This window comes from Schistocerca cancellata, chromosome 3 (assembly GCF_023864275.1).
Source record: "Schistocerca cancellata isolate TAMUIC-IGC-003103 chromosome 3, iqSchCanc2.1, whole genome shotgun sequence".
Lineage (NCBI taxonomy): Eukaryota > Metazoa > Arthropoda > Insecta > Orthoptera > Acrididae > Schistocerca > Schistocerca cancellata.
Genome location: NC_064628.1, coordinates 764,958,777 through 764,986,248, shown reverse-complemented (window position 1 = coordinate 764,986,248; position 27,472 = coordinate 764,958,777). Strand labels below are relative to the sequence as shown.

General features: G+C 44.2%; 2 protein-coding genes across 2 annotated transcripts in view; one reads left to right on the top strand and one right to left on the bottom strand.

Annotated features, from left to right (window-relative positions):
• LOC126175795 (uncharacterized) overlaps positions 1-25,843 on the bottom strand; it is a 47,292-nt gene extending 21,449 nt beyond the window's left edge. Inside the window, exon 1 of the mRNA XM_049922775.1 lies at positions 25,616-25,843. Coding sequence (XP_049778732.1) covers positions 25,616-25,814 — 199 coding nt within the window. The 5' untranslated portion in view covers positions 25,815-25,843. The remainder of the gene's footprint in view (positions 1-25,615) is intronic.
• LOC126175792 (DENN domain-containing protein 5B) overlaps positions 1-27,472 on the top strand; it is a 501,428-nt gene that overhangs the window by 289,903 nt on the left and 184,053 nt on the right. The gene's annotated exons all lie outside the window — the stretch shown is intronic.

Genomic DNA, 27,472 nt, shown 5'->3' with positions numbered 1-27,472 from the left:
TAGAAGTGGACATGGACCCCAACATACAGAGAGGTCCAAAAACAATGTATCCACTGTTTAAAAGTCAATAACTGGCAAACTAATTCACGGAGTTGTCTCATTTTTGCTGAAAGTGTAGCTTAAAGTCCAACTTAAAGATATAACTGTAGGTGTTCGAAATGGTCACCATTAACATCCACACACAAACGATGCCGCCGAACTGCAGCACGAACTATTGACTGCAACGTGTTCAGTTGGGTATTTACAAATGAATGTGCGATGGATTCTCGACGTTCATTCAATGCGCGTGGCTTTTGTCGATAAACGACGTCCTTTAGTGTTGCCAACAGGTAAAAGGTCTGGGGAACGTGGTGGATACTCCACAGCAAATGGTTCAAATGGCTCTGAGCACTATGGTACTTAACATCTGTGGTCATCAGTCCCCTAGAACTTAGGTTTAAGTAGCTCTAACTAACCTAAGGACATCACACACATCCATGCCCGAGGCAGGATTCGAACCTGCGACCGTAGCGGTCACGCGGTTCCAGACTGAAGCGCCTAGAACCGCACAGCCACACCGGCCGGCTTACTCCACAGCACTTCTACGGCCTATCCATCTTCCATCGGCACAGTTACTGGTGAGGTGTACCTTCAGAAGCTTCAGACATCCATTTTACCTGCCATCCGAGACTTGTGTGGAGACGGAAGAGTTTACTTTCAACAAGATGGTGCCCCAGCCCACTACCAAAATCGTGTTAGGGCGTATCTCGACGAAAATCTGCCATAGGCCATAGAGGTGCTGTGGAGTATCCACCACGTTCCCGAGACCTAACTCCTCTGGACGTTTACCTGTGGGGAACACTAAAGGACGTCGTTTATCGACAAAGCCACGCACATCGGATGAACTTCGAGAATCCATCGTACATTATCCAATTGAACACGTTGCAGTCAGTAGTTCGTGCTGCAATTCGGCGGCATCGTTTGTGTGTGGATGTTAATAGTGACCTACAGTGATATCTTTAAGCTGGACTTTAAGCTACACTTTCACCAAAAATGAGACAACTCTGTCAATTAGTTTGCAAGTTATGGACTTTTAAACATTGGATACATTTTTTTGGACCCCTCTGTAGATGCATACTTGTGTTGATCCCTTGTGCCTTCCAGAATGACGAAATCACCCAGGGAACCTCATGAAAACGTTCGCCAGATCATAACGCTACCCCCTACGGCGTGGACCATTTCAATTGTGTCTGGGCCGTACATGCCAACGGCCACGAGTCCGATGGGAAACTTACACGCACGCAGTTTTGTAGGTCTATGTGCTCTACATCATCAAAGAGTGGCTTCAGCTGGGTAGGGCATAACTGATATTTACTATTCCACCGAATTGGGGCCATTCGGCTAGATGTGATGTTACTCGGCATTAACGTAATATCTGCTGCTCTTTACTGAATTTTCGTCCAGTTTGCTACTGAATTTTAGTACTTATGGACGAGGAAGACAAGGTTGAGCACCGCGTCGTTAGTACGGGTTGCTGTGACGCTGCGCTGGAACGTGGTGGGTGTAGCGATGGAGTAGAACGCAAGCAGCAGAGCAGTGGTAATCGCGCTCCACAGCGCTGGCGTATGACGTCGTGAGCGCGTGGGTGCGACGCTTCGTGCCACGCTCGCGTAAACAGCTGCCCATGCGCCGGTCACCGGGGCACTGCCTGCCCGCCACTGGCCGACGGACGCAGCCGCCTCGCGTTGCCCTGCCTGCCTGGCTCGCTGGAAACGCAGTTGCTCTCACTGCGTTCACATGGACTTCCATCCAAACCGATTTCCCAGTAACGCTTCTGGTTGGTCATAATCTACATGGATACTCTGCAAATCACATTTAAGTGCCTGGCAGAGGGTTCATCGAACCACCTTCACAATTCTCTATTATTCCAATCTCGTATAGCGCGCGGAAAGAATGAACACCTACATCTTTCCGTACGAGCTCTGATTTCCCTTATTTTATCGTGGTGATCGTTCCGCACTATGTAGGTCGGTGTCAACAAAATATTTTCGCATTCGGAGGAGAAAGTTGTCGATTGGAATTTCATGAGAAGTTTGCTCCGCAACGAAAAACGCCTTTGTTTTAATGATGTCCCTCCCAAATCCTGTATTTAAGTGACACTCTCTCCCATATTTCGCGATAATACAAAACGTGCTGCCTTTCTTTGAACTTTTTCTAAGTACTCCGTCAGTCATACCTGGTAAGGATTCCACGCCCCGCAGCAGTATTCTAAAAGAGGACGGACAATCGTAGTGTAGGCAGTCTCCTTTGTAGGTCTGTTACATTTTCTAAGTGTCCTGCCAATAAAACGCAGTCTTTGGTTAGCCTTCCCCACAACATTTTCTGTGTGTTCCTTCCAATTTGCGCCGGCAGAAGTGGCCGAGCGGTTAAAGGCGCTACAGTCTGGAACCGCACGACCGCTACGGTCGCAGGTTCGAATCCTGCCTCGGGCATGGATGTGTGTGATGTCCTTAGGTTAGTTAGGTTTAAGTAGTTCTAAGTTCTAGGGGACTTATGACCACAGCAGTTGAGTCCCATAGTGCTCAGAGCCATTTGAACCTTCCAGTTTAAATTGTTCGTAATTGTAATACCTAAGTATTTAGTTGAATTTACTGCTTTTAGATAAGACTGATTTATCGTGTAACCGTAGTTTAACGCATTCCTTTTAGCACTCATGTGGATGACCTCACACTTTTGTTATTTAAGATCAACTGCCACTTGTCGCACCATTCAGATATTTCTTCTAAACCTTATTGCAGTTTGTTTTGATCTTCTGATGACTTTATTAGTCGATAAACGACAGCGTCATCTTTAAACAACCGAAGACGGCTGCTCAGATTGTCTCCCAAATCGTTTATATAGATAAGGAACAGCAAAGGGCCTATAACACTCCCTTGGGGAACGCTTGAAATCACTTCTGTTTTACTATTATCAATTCCGGAACGCGGATCAAGCTGTCGTATTGTAGGTTCTACAATCGACATTCCACATGTGTCAACGCTCTTCAGTCGTGGTTGGACAGTCAGTTTGCTACTCTAGAGGGATGCAATCAACTACAGAGGCATGTTGCTACTAGGGGCCGGCTACCCGAAGAGAGCAGAACAACATAGAAAGTACAGTTGGAAACTATGACGCGCGCTTTAGGAAGCGTCTCTCTCTCTCTCTCTCCCCCCCCCCCTCTCTCTCTCTCTCTCTCTCTCTCTCTCTCTCTCTCTCTCTCTCTCTCTCTCCTCCCCCCCCCCTCAAATGGATGGAGTGACAAGCCGCCCCTAAGGTCAAGGTTAGATTCGAACGTGATAATTTAGGGAAGCCAACTCACGTGAAAGCAAAATAAAGTTTGATTTGTAGTGTGACCTGAACGTTCGCGCCACATTTAACTCATTTTTCGCAATAAAAGCAAAAAACTACGAGGTCAATTCAGGAAACCTATATTAGAAAATGGATAATTCTCAGACGATTGCATTGATGCTTGTTATATACACACATCATATGTAGAATAGGGAAATGCGTTTTGCGTCCATTACGTATCTTTACCCAGATTTTTATTCTGAAACAACTATTAGTATTTAGGGCCTTTAAGAACAAATGGCACTAACCTTCGTGGACTTCTCGAAGGTGTAAAACTTCATCGACATAAATCCTCTCGGAATAATCCTGAAGAACACACAGCTAGGCGGCATTACACGAAAACTCTGAGACCCAGTACGGCGAAGTTAAGGTTCAGGTGAGCACTATCGAAAGACTTTGAGATCAATACCAGTGCTTTGTTGAACGTAGCCCTGGACCAAGTGATCAAACAGTAAAATGCAATAAACGAGAAAATGGAATTATCAAGGTCGAACGTGGTGAGACAAAAAGGGCAATAGGGCCGAAGTGGGCTGCCCAGCGTTTGCAGACACCATAGCAATAGCCATTGACACCCTAACCTCAGGGCAGAAACATACGAAAAGGCAGAAATTTTATGGCCACATCCACAGGTTCCCACAACAAGCCGTACATCCTACATTTAACAATTCAAAAATTATGTACAGGGAGCTCAGATAAGTTCCTGAGAAGTTTTAGACGGGAACTCGTTCAGACAAATAACTGACAGGTGGAAATTGCGGTCGGAGAACGAAACTGCGAACAAAACAGGAACAAAATTGACTGAAGAAAGTAAAACTGAATAAAATTTTTGCATGACCCAGTAGGGTCCATTCATTACGACAGCTATTCTTCTCCTCGATAGACTCTTGATTCGCAGCCGCCCACTTGCCACTGTGTCAAAAATGGTTCAAATGGCTCTGAGCACTATGGGACTTAACATCTTAGGTCATCAGTCCCCTAGAACTTAGAACTACTTAAACCTAACTAACCTGAGGACATTACACACATCCATGCCGGAGGCAGGATTCGAACCTGCGATCATAGCGGTCGCGCGGTTCCAGACTGTAGCGCCTAGAACCGCTCGGCCAATCCGGCCAGCGCAATTTTATCTTCATGGTCTTTTCGCGAGATGTACGTATGAGGAAGCAGTATATTAGTTGACATTTCTGGGAACGTACGCTTTTGCGTCTGCTACTGGAGCTGACTGAGTAACTCCGTGACGCATTCACGCTTGTTAAATGAGCCGGTAAGGAATCGTGCTGCTGCTCTTTTTGGATCTTCTCTATTTCCTGTATCAATACTATCTGATGCGGATCTCTGACGATTTTAATCGCTCCGTACGCATACTCCTAATACACACTCCTAGATATTTCATGGAAGTGACTCCTTCCTGTGACTCTTCTGCAATCGTGTAATCATACAGTAAAGGGTCTTTCTGTCTATGCGTTGACAATAAATTACATATGTTTATGTTGAGGGTGAATTGCCGCTGCACCAAGCGTCGATCATCTGCAAGTCTTCCCGCATCACTACTGCTCTCTATACAACAGCATTATCCGCGAAAACGATCATGGAACTTCCGACGTTATCTACTAAGTTATTAATATATAACAGATGTCTCTCCTGAGAGTTGTGTGGCGGTTTTTCTCTGGTGTTCCGGAAGATATCTGCAGTTTCACTTTTACAATATGTTGCTGGAGTCAGTCCATATATTGCTCATCACTACTTTCATGCGATGTCTAGTAGCGACGGGAAGTGTAGATTCGTTTCCCGTTACAAAGAAAATGGTGTTAATAACTGAATTTTACGTACCATTTCGATAGAGCGATCCCAGATTTGTCTAATGCGATATTTCTTGTATCATTATGTATTTACGGGGACAGTAAAACACGCAGAACTACTACTCTAAAAGCGAGAGAACCGCTCTGGCGGGCGCTGGCTGCTACTGTCATGCACCACTTAGTTGCTGCTGGAGTACTGGCTATTAATCGTGTTTTACTGTTCGAATGGCTCTGAGCACTATGGGACTTAACTGCTGTGGTCATCAGTCCCCTAGAACTTAGACCTACTTAAACCTAACTAACCTAAGGACGTCACTCACATCCATGCCCGAGGCAGGATTCGAACCTGCGACCGTAGCGGTCACGCGGTTCCAGACTGTAGCGCCTTTAACCGCTTGGCCACCTCGGCCGGCGTTTTACTGTTCCTGTTAATACATATCATTGAAGTAAAGATTGCGCTAGACTAATGTTGGTACCATTTTATCAAATGTAACTGAGCGGTCAGCGCGGCTGTCGGTCACGCCAAGGGGCCCGGGTTCGATTCCCGGCTGGGTTGGAGATTTTCTCCGCTCAGGGACTGGGTGTTGTGTTGTCCTCATTCTCAGTTCATCAGTGGACGGCAATTCTCATTTCATCAGTGGACGGCAATGGGAAACCACCACTGGAATCACTTCCTAGACGCTCATGCGGTGGACCTCTCTGACGAGGTTTCCCCCATGGCAATACATGCCGTAAGGCAGAACACAAAGTTAAGTTCTATCAAAAGGACACACAGAATTCAGCTTTCAAAACCATTCTGTTTGTAATGGGGAAATAAACAGACACTTTCTGTCGACACTGGACGTCGCGTGAAAGATGTGATGAGAGGTGTTTGCAATTTGTAGCTGCGGTCAGCCCAAACAAACACGAAATAGCAGATATCTGCCGAAACAGCAGGGGAAATTGACGACTCGTAAAAAAGAAAAGTAATGGTTCTATGACAATCCCTGGGACACGCCCGAAGTTACTTTTACGTTGGACCGAGCGAGGGAGCGTAGAGGTTAGCACACGAGGCTCGCTTTCGGGAGAACGACGATTCAAACCTGCATCCGGCTATCATTATTTACATTTTCCGTCAAATGATTCAAATGGCTCTGAGCACTATGGGACTTAACATCTGAGGTCATCAGTCCCCTAGAACTTAGAACTACTTAAACCTAACTAACCTAAGGACATCACACACATCCATACCCGGCAGGATTCGAACCTGCGACCGTAGCAGTCGCGCGGTTCCACACTGTAGCGCCTAGAACCGCTCGGCCACCCCGTGATTTCCCTAAATGCCTTATGGCAAATGCCAGGATGGCTCCCTTGAGAGGGCATGTCCGATTTCCTTCTCGAGCTTCCCTAATCCGAGCGTATTTCTCCGTCTCTAAATGACCTCGTTGTCGACAGGACTTTTAAACACCTATCTTCTCCTCCTTTTACGTCGAAAGACTTCGTTCCGTTCAGAAGGCTGCGTTGTTTGCAGCTGTTTTTAGAGTCTAATCGGGGGGTTCATTTGAAATAATAATGACACGAATGGTGTAGCTGCAGTCTCTTTCCAGTGATGACATGTTATTGACTCAGTACAGCAAACTACGTAAAATATGTATGGGCATGGAGTGAAGAAGTGGCAAATAATAACCCACTGTGTTGATTCAATTCATCGAAGTGCAGCGACCATAACTGCAACCTGTCATAATCTGTGCTCCGTTGACGCCCAGGAAAGCGCGAGGTCCACCCAGTGGAAGAGAGAGGTTGTAAGGCGGAGCTGGCCGGTGTGTTGCTTGCGAAGGCAGCTGCGAGGTGGCGTGTCAGCGGGTAATTGTCCGCCGGCGCAGCGGTTAGCCTTGGCAACGCTGACCAGCGCGGCAAGTCGCCCAGGCACAGGTATACCTGGCCAGAGCGGGCACTGCCGGGCCCAATCTGACTGCCATGTGAGCCCTGGAACGAAGAGGGCGCACTGCAACACCTGCCGCATGCATTGTAATCGCTGCGAAACATCACGCTCAGGCTGCCGGCGCGCGTCGCTTGGCGCACAGCCAGCACATTTTCACCTCGCGGTGTGACGAGACATTTCCAGAGCGGCACGTTGAAGTTTCCACGAGATGTTTACGTCGCTAGGAAACCGCTGACGTTTTTGCTCTCTCTTTAAAGACCGTTCTGAGGAGCGACTTTGGCTTAAGTACACTTACCGTGTCCGCGGTTCTTCCGTTGCGTGCTGCTGTTTGGAAATTCCATCTCAGAATGGTTCAATCTTATAATATTTGTAGGCACAAATATTTGTTCCCCCTTTTTTCCCTCGAATATGTCCCAATTTATGAGATTTTGGTATGGTCGCGATCTAATTGTTAGGTCGCTTAAATTGTTGCTAGCGAAACAAAATACCAGCTAACTTCATTTGCCACAGGAAATTACGAACTACGAGGGTAAGTCAATTATTATCCGCAATATAGTTATATTTTGGTTTATTTTGGTAGTACTGTCATTTTACGTTGATGACGCATGCTTCGTTTATTTGTTGTTACATCCAATTTCCAAGCTGCTTGGTTAGTTTCGTTATCGCTGCGCAGCTTTGCTGTTAATCATCGCTGCTCCGCTGTCTATCTGCACCAAAGAAGAGCAACGTTCAGTGATCCGTTTTTTGTGGTCGGGAGGCGTATCAGGGGCCAAAATTCATCGAAGACTTTCGGTGCAGTACGGGAACAGTGTTTTGACACAACGGTGTGTGTACGAATGTATTGAAAAATCACGAAATGTTCGCACAAGTGTTTCGCACGATGAAGGAACCGGACGACTTTAACGCCAGAAATGAAGAAACCATTCACCGTTCACGTGATATGATTCTCGTAGACAGACGATTAACGATTGGCGAAGTGGCACGTCGTCTGCAAATTAGTCACGGTTCTGCCTACGAAATCATCCACAACAGGCTAGGGTTTCATAAAGTTTGTGCAAGATGGGTCCCAAACCAACTCACACAGTTGCATAAACAAACACGCTTGGACATCTGCAAAAAACATTTAGATCGCTGTGGTAACAACGGTAGAGTATGGAATGGAAACAATCAATTCGCAGTGCAAGAAAAAGTTCAAGAACCAACCGTCTGCAGGTTTTTTGGGACCCACAAGGTCCAGTATGGGGAAAGGGGCACAACAGCAAACAGTGTACGTTACAGTGAGATGCTTACTGCCAGACTAAAGTATGCAATTCGAAGCAAACGCCGAGGATTGCTGTCAAAATGTGTTGTGTTGTTTTGCACGACGATGCCCGTCCGCATACTGCTACCCACACTCCTGACACGTTCCAGAAACTCAAATTCGAAATACTGGATAATCCTCCGTAAAGTCCCGATCTTGCCCCTTATGACTATCACGTGTTTGGTCCACTCAAACAGGCTTTTAAGGGGCCGTCGATTTGCCTCAGACGAAGCAATGAAAGAAGCGGCGCATTCCTGCCTCGCAGCTCAACCGAGAACCTTCTTTATGAGGGCATCAGGAAGCTTGTACAACGATGAACCAAGTGCGCTGAAACGCAAGAAGACTATGTCGAAAAATGATGTTCTTGTAAGTTTCGTATTTGATTACAATAAAGTTTGCGGATGATAATTGACTTAGCCTCGTAGTAACGAGTCTGGCTACGCCCATCCGACTCACTATCATTTCCACGCGCGAATCGTAAGAACGGCAACGTGAAAAGCAAAAGCTAGGGCATTCCGCAAATGACACCTAATAGAAGCGACTGATCGCAGGGACCGCATTACACTAAGGTGACGTAAGTCATGGGATACCTCACTATATAGTTTCAGACCTCTTCTCCGGTGTAGTGCAGCAACTCGGCGTGGCCATGGACTTAAATCGTTGAAGTCCACTGCAGAAATACTGAGCCATGCTGCCTCTACAGCTATCCACAATTGCGAAAGTGTTGCCGGTGCAAGATTCTGTGCACGAACTGACCTTTGGATTATGCCCCATGTCTGGCAACCTGGATGGCCAAATCATTCGCTAAAATTGTTCTTCAAACCAGTCGCGCACAATTATGGCCCGGTCACATGGCGGATCGTCATCCTTGTAAACACAGCAGAACCGTTACGGAACCACCACCAACGTATATAGTGCCTTGTTGACAACTCGGGTCTGTTGCTTCAGGGCCACATGCCAACTCTACCATAAGCTGTTACCAACTGAAAGGGACTCATCTGAACTGACCGCGCTTCTGCAGTCGTCTAGGGTCCAACCGACATGGTCGCGCTGGCCGGAGTGGCCGAGCGGTTCTAGGCGCTGCAGTCTGGAACCGCGCGACCGCTACGGTCGCAGGTTCGAATCCTGCCTCGGGCATGGATGTGTATGATGTCCTTAGGTTAGTTAGGTTTAAGTGGTTCTAAGTTCTAGGGGACTGATGACCTCAGAAGTTAAGTCCCATAGTGCTCAGAGCCATTTTTTGATATGGTCACGAGCCCCTGAGAGGCGCTGCAGGTGATGTCCTGCTAGCAGACAACACTCGCATCGATGGTCTGCTGCTGGACTCATTAACGCCAAATTTCGGCGTACTGTGCAAACAGATACCTTCGTCGAACGTCCCTCATTGATTTCTGCGGTTTTTTCACGCAGTTTTACTTGTCTGTTACCACCGACAACTCTAACGCCCTCGGCCACTGCGTTGTCCGTGATGAAATGTGGTATTCTCGGCACAATCTTGACACTGTGGCTTTCGAAATCATGAATTCTCTAACGATTCTTCGAAATGGATTGTCCCATGCGTCTAGCTCCAACTACCATTCCTCGTACAAAGCCCATTGATTCCCGTCGTGCTATCATAGGCACCTCGGAAACCATTTCTCATGCAGCTCATGAGTATGAATGAGAGCTCCGTCAGTGCACTGCCCTATTAAATCTTATTTATGCGATACTACCGCCATCTGTACGAATATATGTGCACATCGCTATCCCGTAACTTATCACCTCCGTGTCGATCGCATATGTGTGGTGCGGATCGCTAATCGCGTGGAAATCCCTGGCAATCTGATGAATCACCTGCGATATTCGGCAGTATGGCAGCCTGGTTACGACCCGTTTGTCTACTTATTAATCGTGTTTTGGTAGTTTTGTTTCGTTTCGCTTTGATCGCTTTGAGTTAGAACTTTGCGTTAGAATTCAAAGTTATTCAGGGACCACGGGCTTTGTGAAGTGGAGGCCAAGTTGCCATTTATATTGAGAAGTAATACGAAACACATCTCCAATTTTGCATTGATAAGCATTTGGAAGGTTCTGCCGAGAAGCAGATTTTTTGTGGACTTCATAGTAATAGTCACAATATACTGGGCCCCATCTCATGATTCCGGTTTATTGATACAACAATTACACGCATTATTAAAGTTTTTAACTTTTAAACAGAATGACGTACGGTAATATTAAGTGGACAGTAAATGTTCAGGACAAATATGTTATACAGCTACTTTCAGTTCCCTTTCCACTTCATATAATCCTACCCTCCTCCATATAATTTATAATAAGAAAATCGTAATTAGCAGTGCTGTTATTTACAGTCCTATACACACATCGAGCTTGCAAAATAAATTAAGAAAATACTCGCAGTTTAGCTACAAGCTAATGTATAAGAAAGGAACGGAGGAGTAATAACCGAAAAAAGAATTGTATTAGCACGCGGGAAACATGTAAACAGCTCTCTTTGCTTCAGTGAAAAGGTTTATGTATTCTGAGAACCTACAGTTCCCAAGAAAAGCGTTTCAAAGCAAGTTTTATTAACTACAATAGTCTCCCCCGCCCCTGTGTTTTAAGTACTCGTAGAGCTACGGAGATTAATTGCCATTGCTCCGTAACATAGTTCAATTTCTGCAGCTGAACATCACGACATAGCGGCGTTCGTAACGCTGGTGGAGATTGCTTGGCAAATCGCTCATGTGGGGGCGGGCTCGATGCGACTGACCGATTGGAGCGATGTCGTTAGTGAAGGATCGCTGCGATCCGTCGTTCGTGTGTGGTGCCTTGTACTGTACATTTACCGCGACTTTCTGGCCAAAATCGACTACACGTTTTAGGTGCGCGTCGTGTGCGTAGATCAGCTGCCAACTGGTTCGCGATTGGATTTCAGTGACGTAAGTGATTAGCTGACTGTGCCGATTGTGGAGATCTGAATTCTTGATTGTGCTGCAGACTGCGCATGAGCGGAAACAGGGGACTGTGACTTCGTCTGCTAACATAGGGAATTAGCCTATTGTATTCGAACTCACTCCTGTCACGGTAATGGCTTTTGTGCCTTCTTAATCTTTATTCTGATGTTTACTTTGTTTTTGTGACATATTGCGAAGGTTACTCGATGACCTGTTATTTTTCCTGCTAGTAGTTCACCCACAAGAGCGACAGAACATCTGAAAGCAAAAAGATACTAATGTTTTTGCAGTACTTGGATGAAGAAATGGTTCAAATGGCTCCGAGCACTATGGGACTCAACTGCTGAGGTCATTAGTCCCCTAGAACTTAGAACTAGTTAAACCTAACTAACCTAAGGACATCACAAACATCCATGCCCGAGGCAGGATTCGAACCTGCGACCGTAGCGGTCTTGCGGTTCCTGACTGCAGCGCCTTTAACCGCACGGTCACTTCGGCCGGCTCCTGGATGAAGAAAAAGCCTACATTATGCATAAACAACACGCGCACTTTTGGTGGTGCTGTGTAAACGGAACTGCCACTTGTGACAGAAGAGACAGCGCAGGAATAAAAGGCCAGGGGCGCTGCAGTAGACATTGAGACAAGTGAGAGTTGACTTACGACTAGTCGATTGAGACAAGTGAGTTGCTATTAAAGCGGCGTTAAGGGGGCCGCATACTGCTTTATCAAGTATTTTGTGCAAGCAGGCACATAGCTCAAGCATGCTTGCATACAAACGTCAGTTCGTGCTTCGAATACGTAGAGCTCGCAGGATGAGTAAATGTTAATTTTGACCGGATTTGCAATCGTGACGCGAAATAAAAAAGAAGAAACATGGTTCTTGAGGTAAAGATTGGCCTGTGAAATGTGTCTGTAGGTGAACGTATTTGAACCCCTTATTACTCCCCACATTTTCGAGTAGAAAGTATGATATTAAAGACTGATACAGTATTACCATTTGTCGGGGTGAAGGGGCTATGAAGACTTCAGATACTATTCTATTCACATCTGTAATACACGAGTGCTGGCGCAAAACTTCAACTCTTTCTGAGCCAGATTAATTTTTTTTCCTCCTCTCCTGCAGTTGGTTCTAGGAGGCTTTAATAACTGACAAACTGCCTATTGGCTTCTGTCTCGGGTTCTTCGGCCGACGTTCATCAGAAGAAAAATCATTAGATGAACGTCGGCCGAAGAACCCGAGACAGAAGCCAATAGGCAGTTTGTCAACAAGTGGCCACGAAAGCCTTAACAATTTTGCTTTAATAACTGTTTGTTTGTGACAGAGTCTGTTGCATCGTTAATGAAACCAAGGCTATCTTTCGTGCAATTTATTAAACGTTTCCAGCAATTTGCGCATCATTTGCCAGATGTTGCTGGACACAGTGACCCTATGAAGCTTGACTCTCAGCTGACGTTTGCTTGTACAAATCTGCACATTGTAGGCACACTCGCTCAAACATGCTTACACAAGCTCGCATGATTAAAAATTGACTACATGTAAAGCAGCCTGAACAGCCAGAATGCATAATTACCCAGCAGGCGGTCCAAACGATAGCAAGCAGTTATTGATCATGCAAGCTGGCTGATAGGTGCTTACGACAAAAACATTCCAGCGGTAGGTATCCTGTAGGCACTGCAGCAACAGTAGACGGAGATTAACAGATAGTTCACCGAAAGACGTTAGACATTGTATTATATGGTCGACGACGACCAATTTACTGTTTACAGAGTAACACCGCGCGATGTACTGTAGATGTTGCGCAAGTAGCCAGCTACTGGACTAGCATTTAAGAGGGCTGCGGAATTAATCCCTGCCCGGCCATAAAAATTTTTTTTTCGCCGTTTCCCTTCAGCTATCGACTTTTCTTTTAAGGGGGAGGCCCGAAGATTTCCTCTCATCTTTGTCCGATCCATCATACATGTCTTTTCTCTAAGGGCCCCTCCCCTGGATCTTCATTTAGTGTGTAACATTACTGAAGTTCTTCCTTGACCTAGCAGAAAAATAAGCAATATTTAATCTCGTTCGTATAGTTGGATGATCACAACGCTGTTGTAATAATTGCTCTGCTTTGTAGCAGCAGATAAGGCGGGTGAAAAGTTAGTATAAGAAGCATCGAAGATTCACTGACGAAAACTTGTTGAGAGATTTGATGTTGAACGAAAGTGTTGATACCCAATATTTGATACATTACTAGAAATGGTTTTCCCCAGTTGTCTACAATGAGAGACGCAATTATACCGAATCAGCGTGTATCTGTTATACTACGACACCTTGCTAATGGCAATTCTTTCGAAGCCTTTAAATGTACAAGTGCAGTTTCATTCAGAGTGTTGGAAACTTAGTTACAGAGACGTGTCGTGCAATAATAAAAATGGTTCAAATGGCTCTGAGCACTATGGGATTTAACATCTGAAGTCATCTGTCCCCTAGAACTTAGAACTACTTAAACCTAACTAACCTAAGGACATCACACACATCCATGCCCGAGGCAGGATTCGAATCTACGACCGTAGCGGTCGCGCGGTTCCAGACTGATGCGCCTACAACCGCTCGGCCACTGCATGCACTGAAAGATTATATATGGGTAGTTAATGTAAATACTCCCATAAATATCTATGTGTGTACTATTGTTCATAACTTAGCATTAATTATGTAAAGCCGGCCGCGGTGGTCTAGCGGTTCTGGCGCTGCAGTCCGGAACCGCGGGACTGCTACGGTCGCAGGTTCGAATCCTGCCGATGGGTATGTGTGATGTCCTTAGGTTAGTTAGGTTTAAGTAGTTCTAAGTTCTAGGGGACTTATGACCTAAGATGTTGAGTCCCATAGTGCTCAGAGCTATTTAATTATGTAAAAAATATCTTCCTTCTTCAGATTTGTAGGATACCGTTTGCTGTGTATTGTCGACAACAAAACTCTCACTCTTAATATTTCTGTTTTCGCACAGTGTTCACAAACGAAGTGGTTCTGGAAGGAGCAGGTGAGAAGAGAAGCTTCTGGAGTTTCATTGTTAAAAGAAGAGTGCAATTTACAGGCCATCTATTAAGACATAAAGGACTCCTGTATACAATCATAGAGGGATATGTCGAGGGAAAAAGACCAAGAGAAAGACCACGACTTAGGTACATGGATCAAATCGTGAAAGATGTTGGATGCAACACCTATAAAGAAATGAAGAGAAAAGCTGAAAGACCCACAGAATGGAGACAAGCTGCCATTGTAGCTGTTGCAAACCAATCCTTGGATTGACCACTACAGAAGAAGAAGACAGTGTTGTTGGCACTAACATCTCTCAATGCCAGAAATGATTTATAAATTTCGATGCACTCTGATAAGAACGATTTTTCGTCTTGCTTTGAACTCATAAAAAACGCGAACACAAAGATGACCGAAGACCGTAACACACGAGAGACTGTCAAGGATGTTATCAATACTGCCCGCGGATGGCATATTTCCAGGCAGTGCGATATAGCTCGAAAGTTTTCGATGTGTTCAGTATTACTGCTCAACATCTCAATCAGCCCCACCACAAGTTCGATATTCGCAGTCGACAGGTCGTGGGCGTGAAACACTAAATCTTCTTTTTTCTCATGTCCTTTAATTATTTGCGTAGTTAGACGGCTCGTTTGAAAAAAGGTGGGCGAAATCGGACACTAATTGCCAGTCAAAGCTAACGCATCTTTCATTATTCGTGTTTCGGAGCCAGTGAACTACAACGTGGATGTCATAGTGTGTAGCAATGTTTGGCAAGAGCCTACCAGGGGTGAGCATTAGTCATGGCGCGGGAAGTGCGTGATGCCAATACAGGACCACGTGGTCCGTTACTGCTGAAGGGGTGACGCTGGCCCCGTCCCCCTCCCCACCATCGGCTGCTGCCCTTTGGTAGGTACCATTCGCTCGTTACAAAGGCCGTTCCACGTTGGTCCTGACGAAGTAGTGTAGCTGACATTGCACGGAACGGCGCCTTCAAATCGTGCTATGCTGACACTAGGCGGAATATCAAATACCTTAATCGTCACTGACATCCATTGAACTGTGATGGTGAGATTACGAGGCACCGGCTGTCTTGAAGAAGACTGAACATAGAATCAACCGTTATCAACTAGCAGTTATAGTTTGAGCTTATTAACGAGCAAAGCAAAGTTTACGCTCTTCACAAAGATCGTATGGTAAATTTTCCAACCTGTTGGAAACAAACAGCAGGGAAAAGCGTAGTCCAAATGTTCAAAAAAAATTTTTTGCTATATATACGTAAACACCCAGAAAAAAAAACTGTACACGTGCGGCTCTATAAGTAATTTTGCATTTTGATATTAATGCGAAAATTGTCAAGTCCTCAACTTTCGCAATGTGGTACGGAAACTCTACAAGCAATAAAATTAAGGAGACGCAAGAGTCAAAACATTTTGCGTGCACAGTTCTTCGTGGAAACCTCAGTATAAAATTATAAGTATTTGCATTAAAATATTATTAATTATCAACATCTTTAATACAGTGGTTACACAGAGTAGTATAATGGTTACAGAATAGATGAGTTACTTGTTTGTGTCCTCGCTGGCCACTGTATGCCCGGTACGTAATCGACATCCTCCGTTTTTTCGTTTCCTTTTCGACGTTGCTGTAGCTCTAGTATTCGCTCGGCACTGGACTGTTAAGGCTTTTTGGATTCCTTTCGATGCGACGAGCTTTCCTCTGACTTAAGTTTTTTTATAGATCCGATTTACGATCGATACGAGACGACATCTTTCATTATTTTGCAATTTTCAGTTTAATACCGATTGATATGAAATTGAAGATGGGGAAAGGATAGGTGGGAAAATCTTGGTGACGCAATGGCGAAAGTTAAAAATTTGTGCCGAGCTGTGACTTGAACCCGGGTTTACCCGCTTCTCATGAACGGCTGCCTTAACCGCTTCTCTCATTCAGACGCAATGCAATGCAGCGCCCCTCCTTCCATTAACCACCGACTCGCAAAGAAACATGGCAGACGACTTCTGTCCAAAGACGGTCGATCATTAACTTTCTTACTACAGTATGAGGTTGACGAGGGTCTCTCAATTAAAAAAGGACCGTAGGAACTTGGACAGTGTGCTTGTATCGTCACGAAATGCTGATTAGACATCGGGGTCACATACGAAACATTTGGAATCCTCGTGATATCAGAAAATTGTTTATTAGTCTGGAGAGGTTATGGGAATTGTATCGTCTGTTGCTGGCGCCATGAAATCGCGTCCACGCACGTTGGGGCTGTTAACCACGTTACTAAATAAGTAACTCCTCTAACATCTCATTGATGCCATTAAATACCGCCAAAGATTTTTTATCAGCTTAATGAACCAAAAACATGACAATTAGATATAGATATTGTGATGAATCCATTAAGCTGAACGTTATGCGTACATCATCTGCCACATAGTCCATTCTGTCTACATATACTCTGCAAGCCACAGTAGTCTGTACAGTCAATAGCGAAGGGTACTCCGTACCTTCATTAACGATTTTTCTGTCCTCTTCGAATTGCGTTGTGAACGAGAGAGAAATGACAGTCGATGTGCTTCGATTAGACATTATAGTCTTTCTTATTTTACTTTCATTGTTAGTACACGCAATACACAACGGATGCTGTACATACTTCCAGCCTTCTTCCGATACTGGTTTTATAAGTTAGGTTCCCTGAGCATACGTGTAACTCTTTCGTATGGACTGTGGTGCGTTTCTATCCTAGGACTGTGTGTCGAAATTTGTTCGATGTCTGTTGTCATGCTTACTTTATTAGGGCTCAAAACGGTGTAGCACTTCTCTAGACTTTCGATTAGCATCTCGTGTGTAGTTTTCTTCATAGACGAACCGCACTTTTCTCATAATCCTCCATAATTTTCCATTCGCTTTCAGTAGTAGGCCGCCTACTGGTTTTACGAGCTTGTCCCGTTTCATACCGCTTCTTAGCATGCATTACCAACACATTCAACGACGTGACAGAGTCTGCAGTTAACCACTGATTTTGTTATCAGACTAAGATTTCTTTCTTTTACTTGTGGGAATTATATGATATTCATCTACATTTGAAGGAAGCTGCACAACATCCATTCAGAGATGGTACTATCAATGTTCTAGATAAGATTGTCTGTGAGAATTCAAATTTGATGCAGATTCAGTCTAATAAATCGTTTATATATACAGTGTAGTCCCGCTATTCCGAACTAGTTGGGACTGAACACTGTTCGGTTTAGCCGGGAATTCGGAATAGGCGGATACTTTAAGGTCTTGCGTATCAAAAGTACTGCTTCGCAAGAAAATAAATCTGCCCCAGGATTTAAAATGCACAAACAATGCCGAACTTCCGATGATGGTAGTAGGCAAATCGGCGGAACCACGATTGTTCAAAAACATTTACATCAACTCACTTGCTGTGAATTATAAGAATCGAAACAATGCTTGGATGGGGCACGACTTGTTCAAGGAATGGTTCGAGCATCAATTTATCCCGAAAGTGACCGCGTTCAGTAAAGAAAATGGATTACCTAATCGTGATCCGCTGTCTATAGACAATGCTCCGTACCTCTCAGACGAAACTTGTTTGGGGAGATATCAAAGCAGTTTTTCTGCCACTGGACAGCCTATGGACCAGGGTATGTTGCAGGCCATTAAAGAAAAATACAGAAAAACCCTGCCTTCGCACCTTAATGAAATTGTAATCCTGCAAAGACGTAAGAAAATCACAATAAAAAATGTGATTTACTGGTTGGCTGAAACATTGGCTATAACACCACTCAAGGCCACTTGAAAAAATCTCAGGCTTGCATTAGAATTTGTTGAAACATCTTTTTACACCAGTGAAAGACTGAACTACTTTCACTAGTCAAGAAAATCCCCGTCGGTGAAGACACAGAAATGTGGAGGAGAGTGGACTGTTGTGACGACAATGGCCACCAAGAGTACGGAGACGAAGCCATCGTAGCAGTGTTGCAGGTCTCATCAGCTCAGATCGACTCGCGAACTGAACTTATATTACACACAGACTCGTTTTAACGCTATGTCGAACAGCACGCTCCATCAACACCAAATGTGGCGATGGCGAAACATTGCATCCTCAAGTCGATTCCGTGGCCTCCGGAAAAAAAGTTACTGTCTTTATTTACAAGTATGTGTAAATTGGTTATTTTTTTGTTTAGCAGTGATTAAAAATGATTCTACAGAACTGTATAAATTGAGCCGACATGTATTGTATGTACTGTACTGTAAATAACCAGCTTTCATTCCAATATGGTTTCAGGAGTTTGCATCAAGGTTAGGCTCTATGCATACCTCTATTTAACTTCTTTGTATAGTAATAAATGTACGTTTTGTTACGAATGTCTTAAATTTCTCTTGTTTTTAAGTTAAAAAAACCAGTATTTCTTCTGAACTCAGTTCGGAGCAGGCGGATTTTCGGAATAGCGGGACACGCCCCTTTCAAGAAGTTAGTATTTGTTCCCCGGCCCTCCATCTCGGATCCTGAATGCGCTCTGGAAGAAGTACTGGATTCTATTATTCAAAAATTTTCTCTATCACGTCATACATTGCTTACGATTTACATCTGCTCCCTCCAAGCCACAGTGAAGTGCATTGCACAGAGTATTTCCTGTACCATTCGTTAGATCTTCCTTCCTTTACAGTCATGTATGGAGGGCGGTAACAATGATTTTTTAAATCCCTGTGTGCGCGCCTTAATTGTTGTGATCTTGTTTTAGTTGTGTGCATATAATCCAGTCAGCTTCAGATCGCAGTTATAAAATGTTAGCTGCATTTCGAATGGACTGGGATATAAACCATTAGGTTTATGATAAGTCGAGTTAAAATACGTTAGAGGTTTCTTGAAATTACTGCAACCAGTCGTCTTTTGTTTTTCGAGCCGCTTAGCGATTCATCATCAGATTGCACTTATTTATTGACTGGCTGCAGACAATCATTAAATATATACCATCTAATGCTGAATTGCTAGGCGGTTCGAAACCGTTAATGCCATTATAAAAATTAAAGAACAAAAGGAAAGGAGACTGGTTGCATTAATTTCAAGAAACCTTTATTCATCACAGTCACAGTGATCTCCATTCATAATGGATAAAAGTTTTAAAATACGTTGTTGAAAGAACAACAAATCCTGATATATTTTAGTTTTAAGTGTATCATATCCACCGTAATGCGAGGCATTGCCCATCCACATATCCAAAAACATTTTGCCTGCGAATACTGTTCGTATCGTAGGCCAGTTAAGCCTAATAGGAAACAGTTTAGACACGATTCATTCCTCCTGTTTATTAAAACAACAAGAGCGCAATCGCGGAACTAGATTGTTGGTATAAAAAGCACTCCTGCACTGTTGCAAAGAACGACAACTTTAAGTGTAAATAATCACAGGGAATGGACAACGTAATATCATCATTGTTGTAGAATGACGGAAGTTATGTGAGACCAGACTAATATACCGACCTCAAGCATTTTATTCATGTATTTCACAAATAGCTTTCGAGCTGAACAAAGAAAATATATTGACCGACAGGAGGCAGTGTTCGAGTAATATCGTGCTATGTAGTCTGTTAAATCGCTATCGACTTCTTTTCCTCCATAGAAAGGGAGCAACACAAAAGTGGTGCGCTCCAATCTTTGGCGGTTTCGACAGTGAGCTATATGATGTCCCTGCTCCCGTGAAAAAAATGTACAATTGTTGTATCTACATGCAATTTCTGTTCGTAACACCGATTTCCTTGCCTTTGATAGGAGAGATGTTGCCATGAGTACAACTTAATATCACGCATGTCTTCAGTTTCGGAAAACGACAGCAATGAATCCCTATGTTGACTTCCATTAGCTTCAAAATTATGTCATAATTCACGAAACTTTTGAACAACAAATCGCATCAGTGCAGTACTGCAATTAGACATATTATTTTAATAATACTCAAGTGTAAATAAAACCACCAATATCGACCTTTAAGTCTTATGAAAATGGCCCCTGCTCGGTTTTCTATCAGCTGCTCTCAGCACAGGACAACGTGACATCACGAAAACGTTTTGGCTGTACAAGAGAACACAGAGAATATTCAATTCACTAATTATTCAACACTGTTTTAAATTTTTGATAAAGTGAAATTGTGATGACAGGCTAATTTGTTGCGTAACACGAGCTCTGTGATTGGAAAGTGAATTTGTTGTAAGTTGTCGAGGCCAGTGAATGTAGTTCCATATGAAGCTGTTGTTTAAGTGCAGCGCTGCATTGAAAATGCGTCAAAAACGCGTTGCTTTTGGTTATGTCGGGGAACTGTAAACAGGTGCATTAGCAAAACTTTGAAGGCTTATTTTAATAGTTGAAAGAAAAAATACCGTTAAAACTGGGGTTAATTTTTCAGCTTAGATATCCAGAACAAGTCTAAACTATTTAGACAGAATCGTCAGCTAGTATTGTTTATCCGACTATTTCTCAAGACAATTGAAGATAACATTGCTGCATTGTTGTAACTTCAAGTAGTTTGCATTGTTGTAAATTCAAGGAGTTGAATTTTGTTTGCGTTTCGGGACGTGGAGGTCAGCAGCGGAGAAAGAGCTGATTCTTAAGTGTAACAGTGAGTGAACCATCGCTGATCGCGGACGAACGGATTATGTAAACTGCAGCCACACCACGCGAGGTGTTAACGCTAATAGCGTGCGCCGCAAACCGGCAGAGGGCGTCCCTCTCGTTGAAGGTTACATGCCATATTTAAAGAACCTATAATTGCGTAGGAAGAACCTGTTTGGAAGTTTGCATTGTACCTTGCGACGCACGAATACTGTCTGGCAACAGTAAACTGTAATTTGCTTGTAAGAAATGCTTCTTTTGAAACTCCGTCTGTGCGCCTGGAGCTGATGACTCATTATCTCTGTGTCACCACCGAGATTGCAATATCTGTCCATAGGCATCCGCAAAGGGGGAGAGGAGGGGCGGTGGCAAGAAGAGGCACTGACAAACCTCCCCGCTGAAATATGGAGTACAGTGTTTCTATTCATTTCAAAATGCGGAACGAGTAAATAAATATATTATAAACTCTATGTATAATATATTGAGTGGGTATCCATCCATTCTTAGGAGGTGTATAAAAAGTTTTTCGTGTTACCTATAAAACTTAGTTGTGGCATGACACGTCACGAAACTGCCCAGCTCATTTCTATCTCCAATGGCAATGTTGTCTTACACCGCCACCCCTACGTTTGAAAAAATTCTGCGGACGCCGCAAAATTACACGAAATCAACTCTGATTCGGAAACGAAATCGACCATACCCTTTCAGAGGAACCCTGGCGTATGCCTCACAAACTTTTGTTGCCCATAACGAAGGTTTTCGGATTTCATGTCCATTTGCACATAAATGGCACTGGAATATGAAATCGATAATCAAAACCTCGGACGTGGCCCTTAAATATTATGAAAAAATATGGAGAAATCTCTTCCTTGTGTAGAAATAATTTGCTTCTAACATATAAAAAAACAACTTAAACGGAGATCACTTGAATAAACTGAGTAGCAAAAGTTGACCAACAGATAATCTTCGATAGGTATATCACAAATTCCTCAGTTACGTGGTAATATTGGTTTACTGTGTGATTATGTTTCCAGAGCCGGGATTCCGTGTTGAGAGGACAGCTGTTATTTGTGGAGATCTGCAGCTTTCTTGTGAAATCGTACCTGACATGTTGAGACTATTAGCCACTGGGAAGTAGGTGGAAATCTTTGTGATAATTGAAGCAGTGCTGATCTTGGAATGCCTATGGCATTGTTTCCAGTATTGTTAAGTTACATGGTACGTTTCCTGTACGTTTCCTACGTGTTAACTAAAGGAGAACATAACGTATTGACATTATGGCCATCAAACTCCTGAGACTTCCGCTCTGGTTCAGAAATCGGAATAGATTAGTTGACATTAAAAGGATTTGTTAACCACAATAATTAGAAGGATAAAAAAATGGTTCAAATGGCTCTGAGCACTATGGGACTTAACGTCTGTGGTCATCAGTCCCCTAGAACTTAGAACTACTTAAACCTAACTAACCTAAGGACATCACACACATCCATGCCCGAGGCAGGATTCGAACCTGCGACCGTAGCAGTCGCGCGGTTCCGGACTGAGCGCCTAGAACCGCGAGACCACCACGGCCGGCTAGAAGGCTCAAGGTATGCCTAAATCATTTAAGGGGACTCCAAGGTGGTTCCTTTGAAAATGACATCTTCCAGACTCTGAGCTTGTGATCTTTTAATATGTTATCCAGGAACAGTTTAGAATGACAAGACTACTTACTTAGTAATAATCGTAATGTTAAAACAGCTCTTGAAATATGCCGCTACAGAGCAATGCTGAAGATTAGATATGGGTACATTTAATGAAGTTCTGAATCGCACTGGGGGAAAGAAGTGGCAAAGTTGATCCTGAGGAAGTAAGTTTGGCGGGTAAAAGTTGTAGAGGGAGACAAAGGTTGAAATGGCGTTATGCAGGCATGAAGAGTTGTACGCACAAAAGAGACTAGCGGAGAGGGCAGCATCAAACTAGTCTGACGACAACAACACCGTCATAATCAGTGCAGCAAATCTAGCACTCAGATGTCCTTTCTTGCACTTCGACGTTCACAGACAGCTTAGAGACAACGGGCTCCCCTAACACGACATTTAAGACGCAGAAAATTCAATCTTCGACACCGAAAAGCTTTCAGATCGCGGGACATCAGTATTTATATGAACTTAACGGGTTAGTTATTGGTACAGGAAAGATGTATCCCCGTGGTAAGCTTGACAGTTAACCATACACTAAAGCGTAAAGTGCTGATTAAGTACTGTGATACTTTTACATTAAACAACACAACAGTGCACAGGTTACTGCGTCCAGAATCGAGTTAAGTAGATTTATATACGACGTTATGTTACCAACATATTCTGAGGACGTTGGGTGTACAGCAGGCATATTTGGTTTTCGTTTGCTTTACTGAAGAAACACTGTTACTGGTTCCGAATTCACATTCATCTTCAGACGGCTTTCATGCGTCTTAGGACACATTAACGTTGGTGTAGATAAAAGCATCTAAGTCGTCTGTTGATTACGATATAAATTCGAACCCTGTGACGGTGCGTCTTCAAACAAGTACACCAAAAATCAAATTGTTGCAGTTGGCCGCTGTACACTGTCAACACCCATAGCTGTCTAACAGTGCCATTGACAAAATAACGCTCGTCGGAGATTTGTCTGTTGCGCAACGTGCAAGGCACATTTTTGAATTCATCATGCGGTTTGAGTTATTTGCGAATAGTGTTAAAGTTTGACCTTAGGTTGTGCCACTGTATCAGTCCGGTATCACAACAACCGTTATTTCCTTCCTACTGTCAACAAACCGTCACTTCCCAACTTAATCCAAACTTCGGGCTATACTGAAGAACTGACACCACATCCACCATCACATTAATCCACCAAGCTGGACGATAAGGCTACACGCATATGACGCCGAAAGCTAGTCTATTATTACGTACCATCCGAAAAAAGCTACACAAATATCCAGTCAGATACTGGTAAGATTTAAAAGCGGTGCAAACATTGATAACTTGTTTTAAATGCTCAGAAATTCGAAATTGTGGGTTTCGCGAAGTGTTGAAAGAGCACTGCATCAGTGAGTTTCAACAGGAATCAGACAACTCTTACAAATATTTGCCCAACAAATCTTTTAAGTATATGATTCGTAATGGTTACAAAGGATCAGTCGTTGGTAAAGGAAACTTAAGTTCATTGGCAGGATACGCGGAAAATGCAGTTAATCCACGACGAAGAGTGCTTACAACTGGCAGGGTAACTGGGAGTCTGTCTACGAAGGAGCGTGTTCACATATCACGTGTGCGTGCCACCTCAGTATATTGCTCATGTGTGTGGGAATTGCAAGGGACCTCTTAACTCACGAGGTGACTTTCCTGTAACGCATAATATGCGATGTCGTCCCTAGCACCCCCATGTTTAATCCGAGGATTACGACGCAAATCATTTGAAATTTTTAAGTTACATTAGTCATTTTACAATTACTTAAGCGCTTTTAAATAGTAGTTTTTGATTTTATTACACCAAATATTGGTAATCCCTACAATATTTTTACTTTTTATCACATACTTTCATGCTTTTTTTAATAACGCACATAAACCGAACTGTCGGAGAACTTAATTCCACATTTGAAACATTGTAGTATATGTGTAGCAAGTCAATGTTCACATAAAACCAAGTACCAGGGTTTAAACTTCTTCATAAAGATTGAACTATGTAGATACAAAAAGAAAGTCCGCAAAATGGACATTCAATGCTGGGGGTCCACATTTTCGTTTACCACCTCTCAGATTACATTTGATTTTAACAAACACTTTAAGTACTTTATTGGAGAAACAACGATGTCCCTATAACGTTTAAATTGACACGTTACTAAGGTTACATTTCATACGATACAGAAGGACGCAGGTACATAATTCACGAGGGGGTCCGCTACACGTGTCAACAACAAAGAAGGGGATAATTCCGCAACGAACAAGAAGACATTATAGGGTTTGCATTAGAAGGAAAGTAGGGGGAGTATATCTGCTGGAACTGACCGTGGAGGGCGAGTTTGAAAATTTTCGCGCAGTCTGAGAGAGACTCGTGAGTTCGGGTTAAGTTAATCAGAAATTGGTGGCCGAATGGTCACAGAAATGGTGAAGAAACTGAATTGGCGCATGCGTGGAGATAGATGCCAATTATCCCGAACCTTACTTCGAGTTTCAAGAATCAGTCTTATGTGAAGAATGTAGCGTTATTCTCCAGCCCTGTAGGAACCGTGAAGGCAAGCTTAGACAAATTACAGCACGCACGAAGCACTAAGGAGTCGGTGTTCCTTCGTGCCATAAACGCGTTGTGCGATTGTAGGTGCCCTCTACCACGCACTTCAATGATTTGCAGAGTATGTACGCAGATGAAGTGGCAGTAGAGCGTTTTAGCACGTGACTGTCACTCGTGGAGGCGGCGTAAACATACCCTCTGATGAAGCGTACAGTACAGATCGAGGCATGCGAATTACAAAAAGGGACTTGCACTAGCGAGAGGACACGTGTGCCCGGAGAGCGAGCGATTTAAAGGGAGCTGAGACAAAGGCGGAGGCGTGCTAGCAGCCGGCGCTGGCCTTGGGCGGCCGGCCGGCTAGGGCCGCGTGACTGCGGCGGCGGCTGCGATGCGCGCCCACTCGCCGGCGCCCTCGCTGCTCACCTGGCACTTTGAGAGCGCGCCCGATCTCCTCCCACGCCTCCATGCGCATCCGAGGGTCCTTGTAGTGGAACGACGTCTTGTCGTAGAGGATGTTGTGCTGGTACACCTGCGCGATGAGCTGCTCCTCGGTGAAGGGCGGCTGGTGCGCGGCCGCGCCGGCCGGCGTGGACGTGGCTGAGGCTGCTGCGGCGGCCGCCATGGTCGGCAATGCGTCGCACACTGGCCGGCTCTGGCAGCCGCGGCGCGCCACGCTACGCAACGCCGGCTTGCGTCACGTGCTCCCCTCGCTTCGCCTCGCCCGCGGCCGGCGACGCCATCACGCTGCCGTGCCGCCGCCGCCGCCGCCGCAGCGTCGCCTTCTTCCTTTTGGCGCGGCCGTGGCCACAGCCGGCCGGCCCGTGGTTTTCCTGCCGCCGCGCAGCGCCGCTCCCAGGCGTCGCTTTCCAGCCGACGGACGCGGCCGGCCACCGACTTCGCCGCCACCGCCACGTTGCCGCATCTGCCGGCTCTGCGTCGTGGCGCGTTCCACGCTCGTAGACTCGCTAAATATAAACCCAACTAGACAACTCACTGGGACTAGTGTAGCGTTCGCGTGTTGGACAGTTACACAAGCATGCTTGACTATATGGGTTTTATCAACGCTCAATGTGTAAAAGATAGCTAGTTTCGTCAAATATTTAGCATCTGTTTGACGTGTTTGTCAAACATAGACAACCGTTTGACGTGTTTGAGAGAAATTTTGAATGATGACTGATTTGATATGATGGCGGACGTTGTTTGTGTTGTTTCGCTGCGCATATTTAGGGAGCAAGAGTTTTTCGACTGTATCGTAGTAAGTTTCCGCAATCGCGCAAACTATGATCGAAAGAGTTATTGTTGTGGTCTTCAGCCCTGAGACTGGTTTGATGCAGCTCTCCATGCTACTCTATCCTGTGCAAGTTTCTTCATCTCCCAGTACCTATTGCAACCTACATCCTTCTGAATCTGTTTAGTGCATTCATCTTTTGCTCTCCCTCTACGATTTTTCCCCTCACGCTGCCCTCCAATGCTAAATTTGTGATCTCTTGATGCCTCAGAACATGTCCTACCAACCGATCCCCTCTTCTTGTCAAGTTATGCCACAAACTCTTCTCCCCAATCCTATTCAATACTTCCTCATTAATTATGTGATGTACCCATCTAATCTTCAGCATTCTTCTGTAGCACCACATTTCGAAAGCTTCTATTCTCTTCTTGTCCAAACTATGTATCGTCCACGTTTCACATCCATACATGGCTACACTCCATACAAATACTTTCAGAAACGACTTCCTGACACTTAAATCAATACTCGATGTTAATAAATTTCTCTTCTTCAGAAACGCTTTCCTTGCCATTTCCACTCTACATTTTATATCCTCTGTACTTCGACCATCATCAGTTATTTTGCTCCCCAAATAGCTAAACTCCTTTACTACTTTAAGTGTCTCATTTCCTAATCTGATTCCGGCAGCATCACCCGATTTAATTCGACTACATTCCATTATCATCGTTTTGCTTCTGTTGATGTTCATCTTATATCCTCCTTTCAAGACACTGCCCATTCCGTTCAACTGCTCTTCCAGGTCCTTTGTTGTCTCTGACAGAATTACAATGTCATCGGCGAATCTTAAACTTTTAATTTCTTCTGCATGGATTTTAATTCGTACTCCGAATTTTTCTTTTGTTTCCTTAACTGCTTGCTCAATATACAGATTGAATAACATCAGGGATAGACTACAACTATGTCTCACTCCCGTCCCAACCACTGCTTCCCTTTCATGCCCCTCGACTCTTATAACTGACATCTGGTTTCTGTACAAATTGTAAATAGCCTTT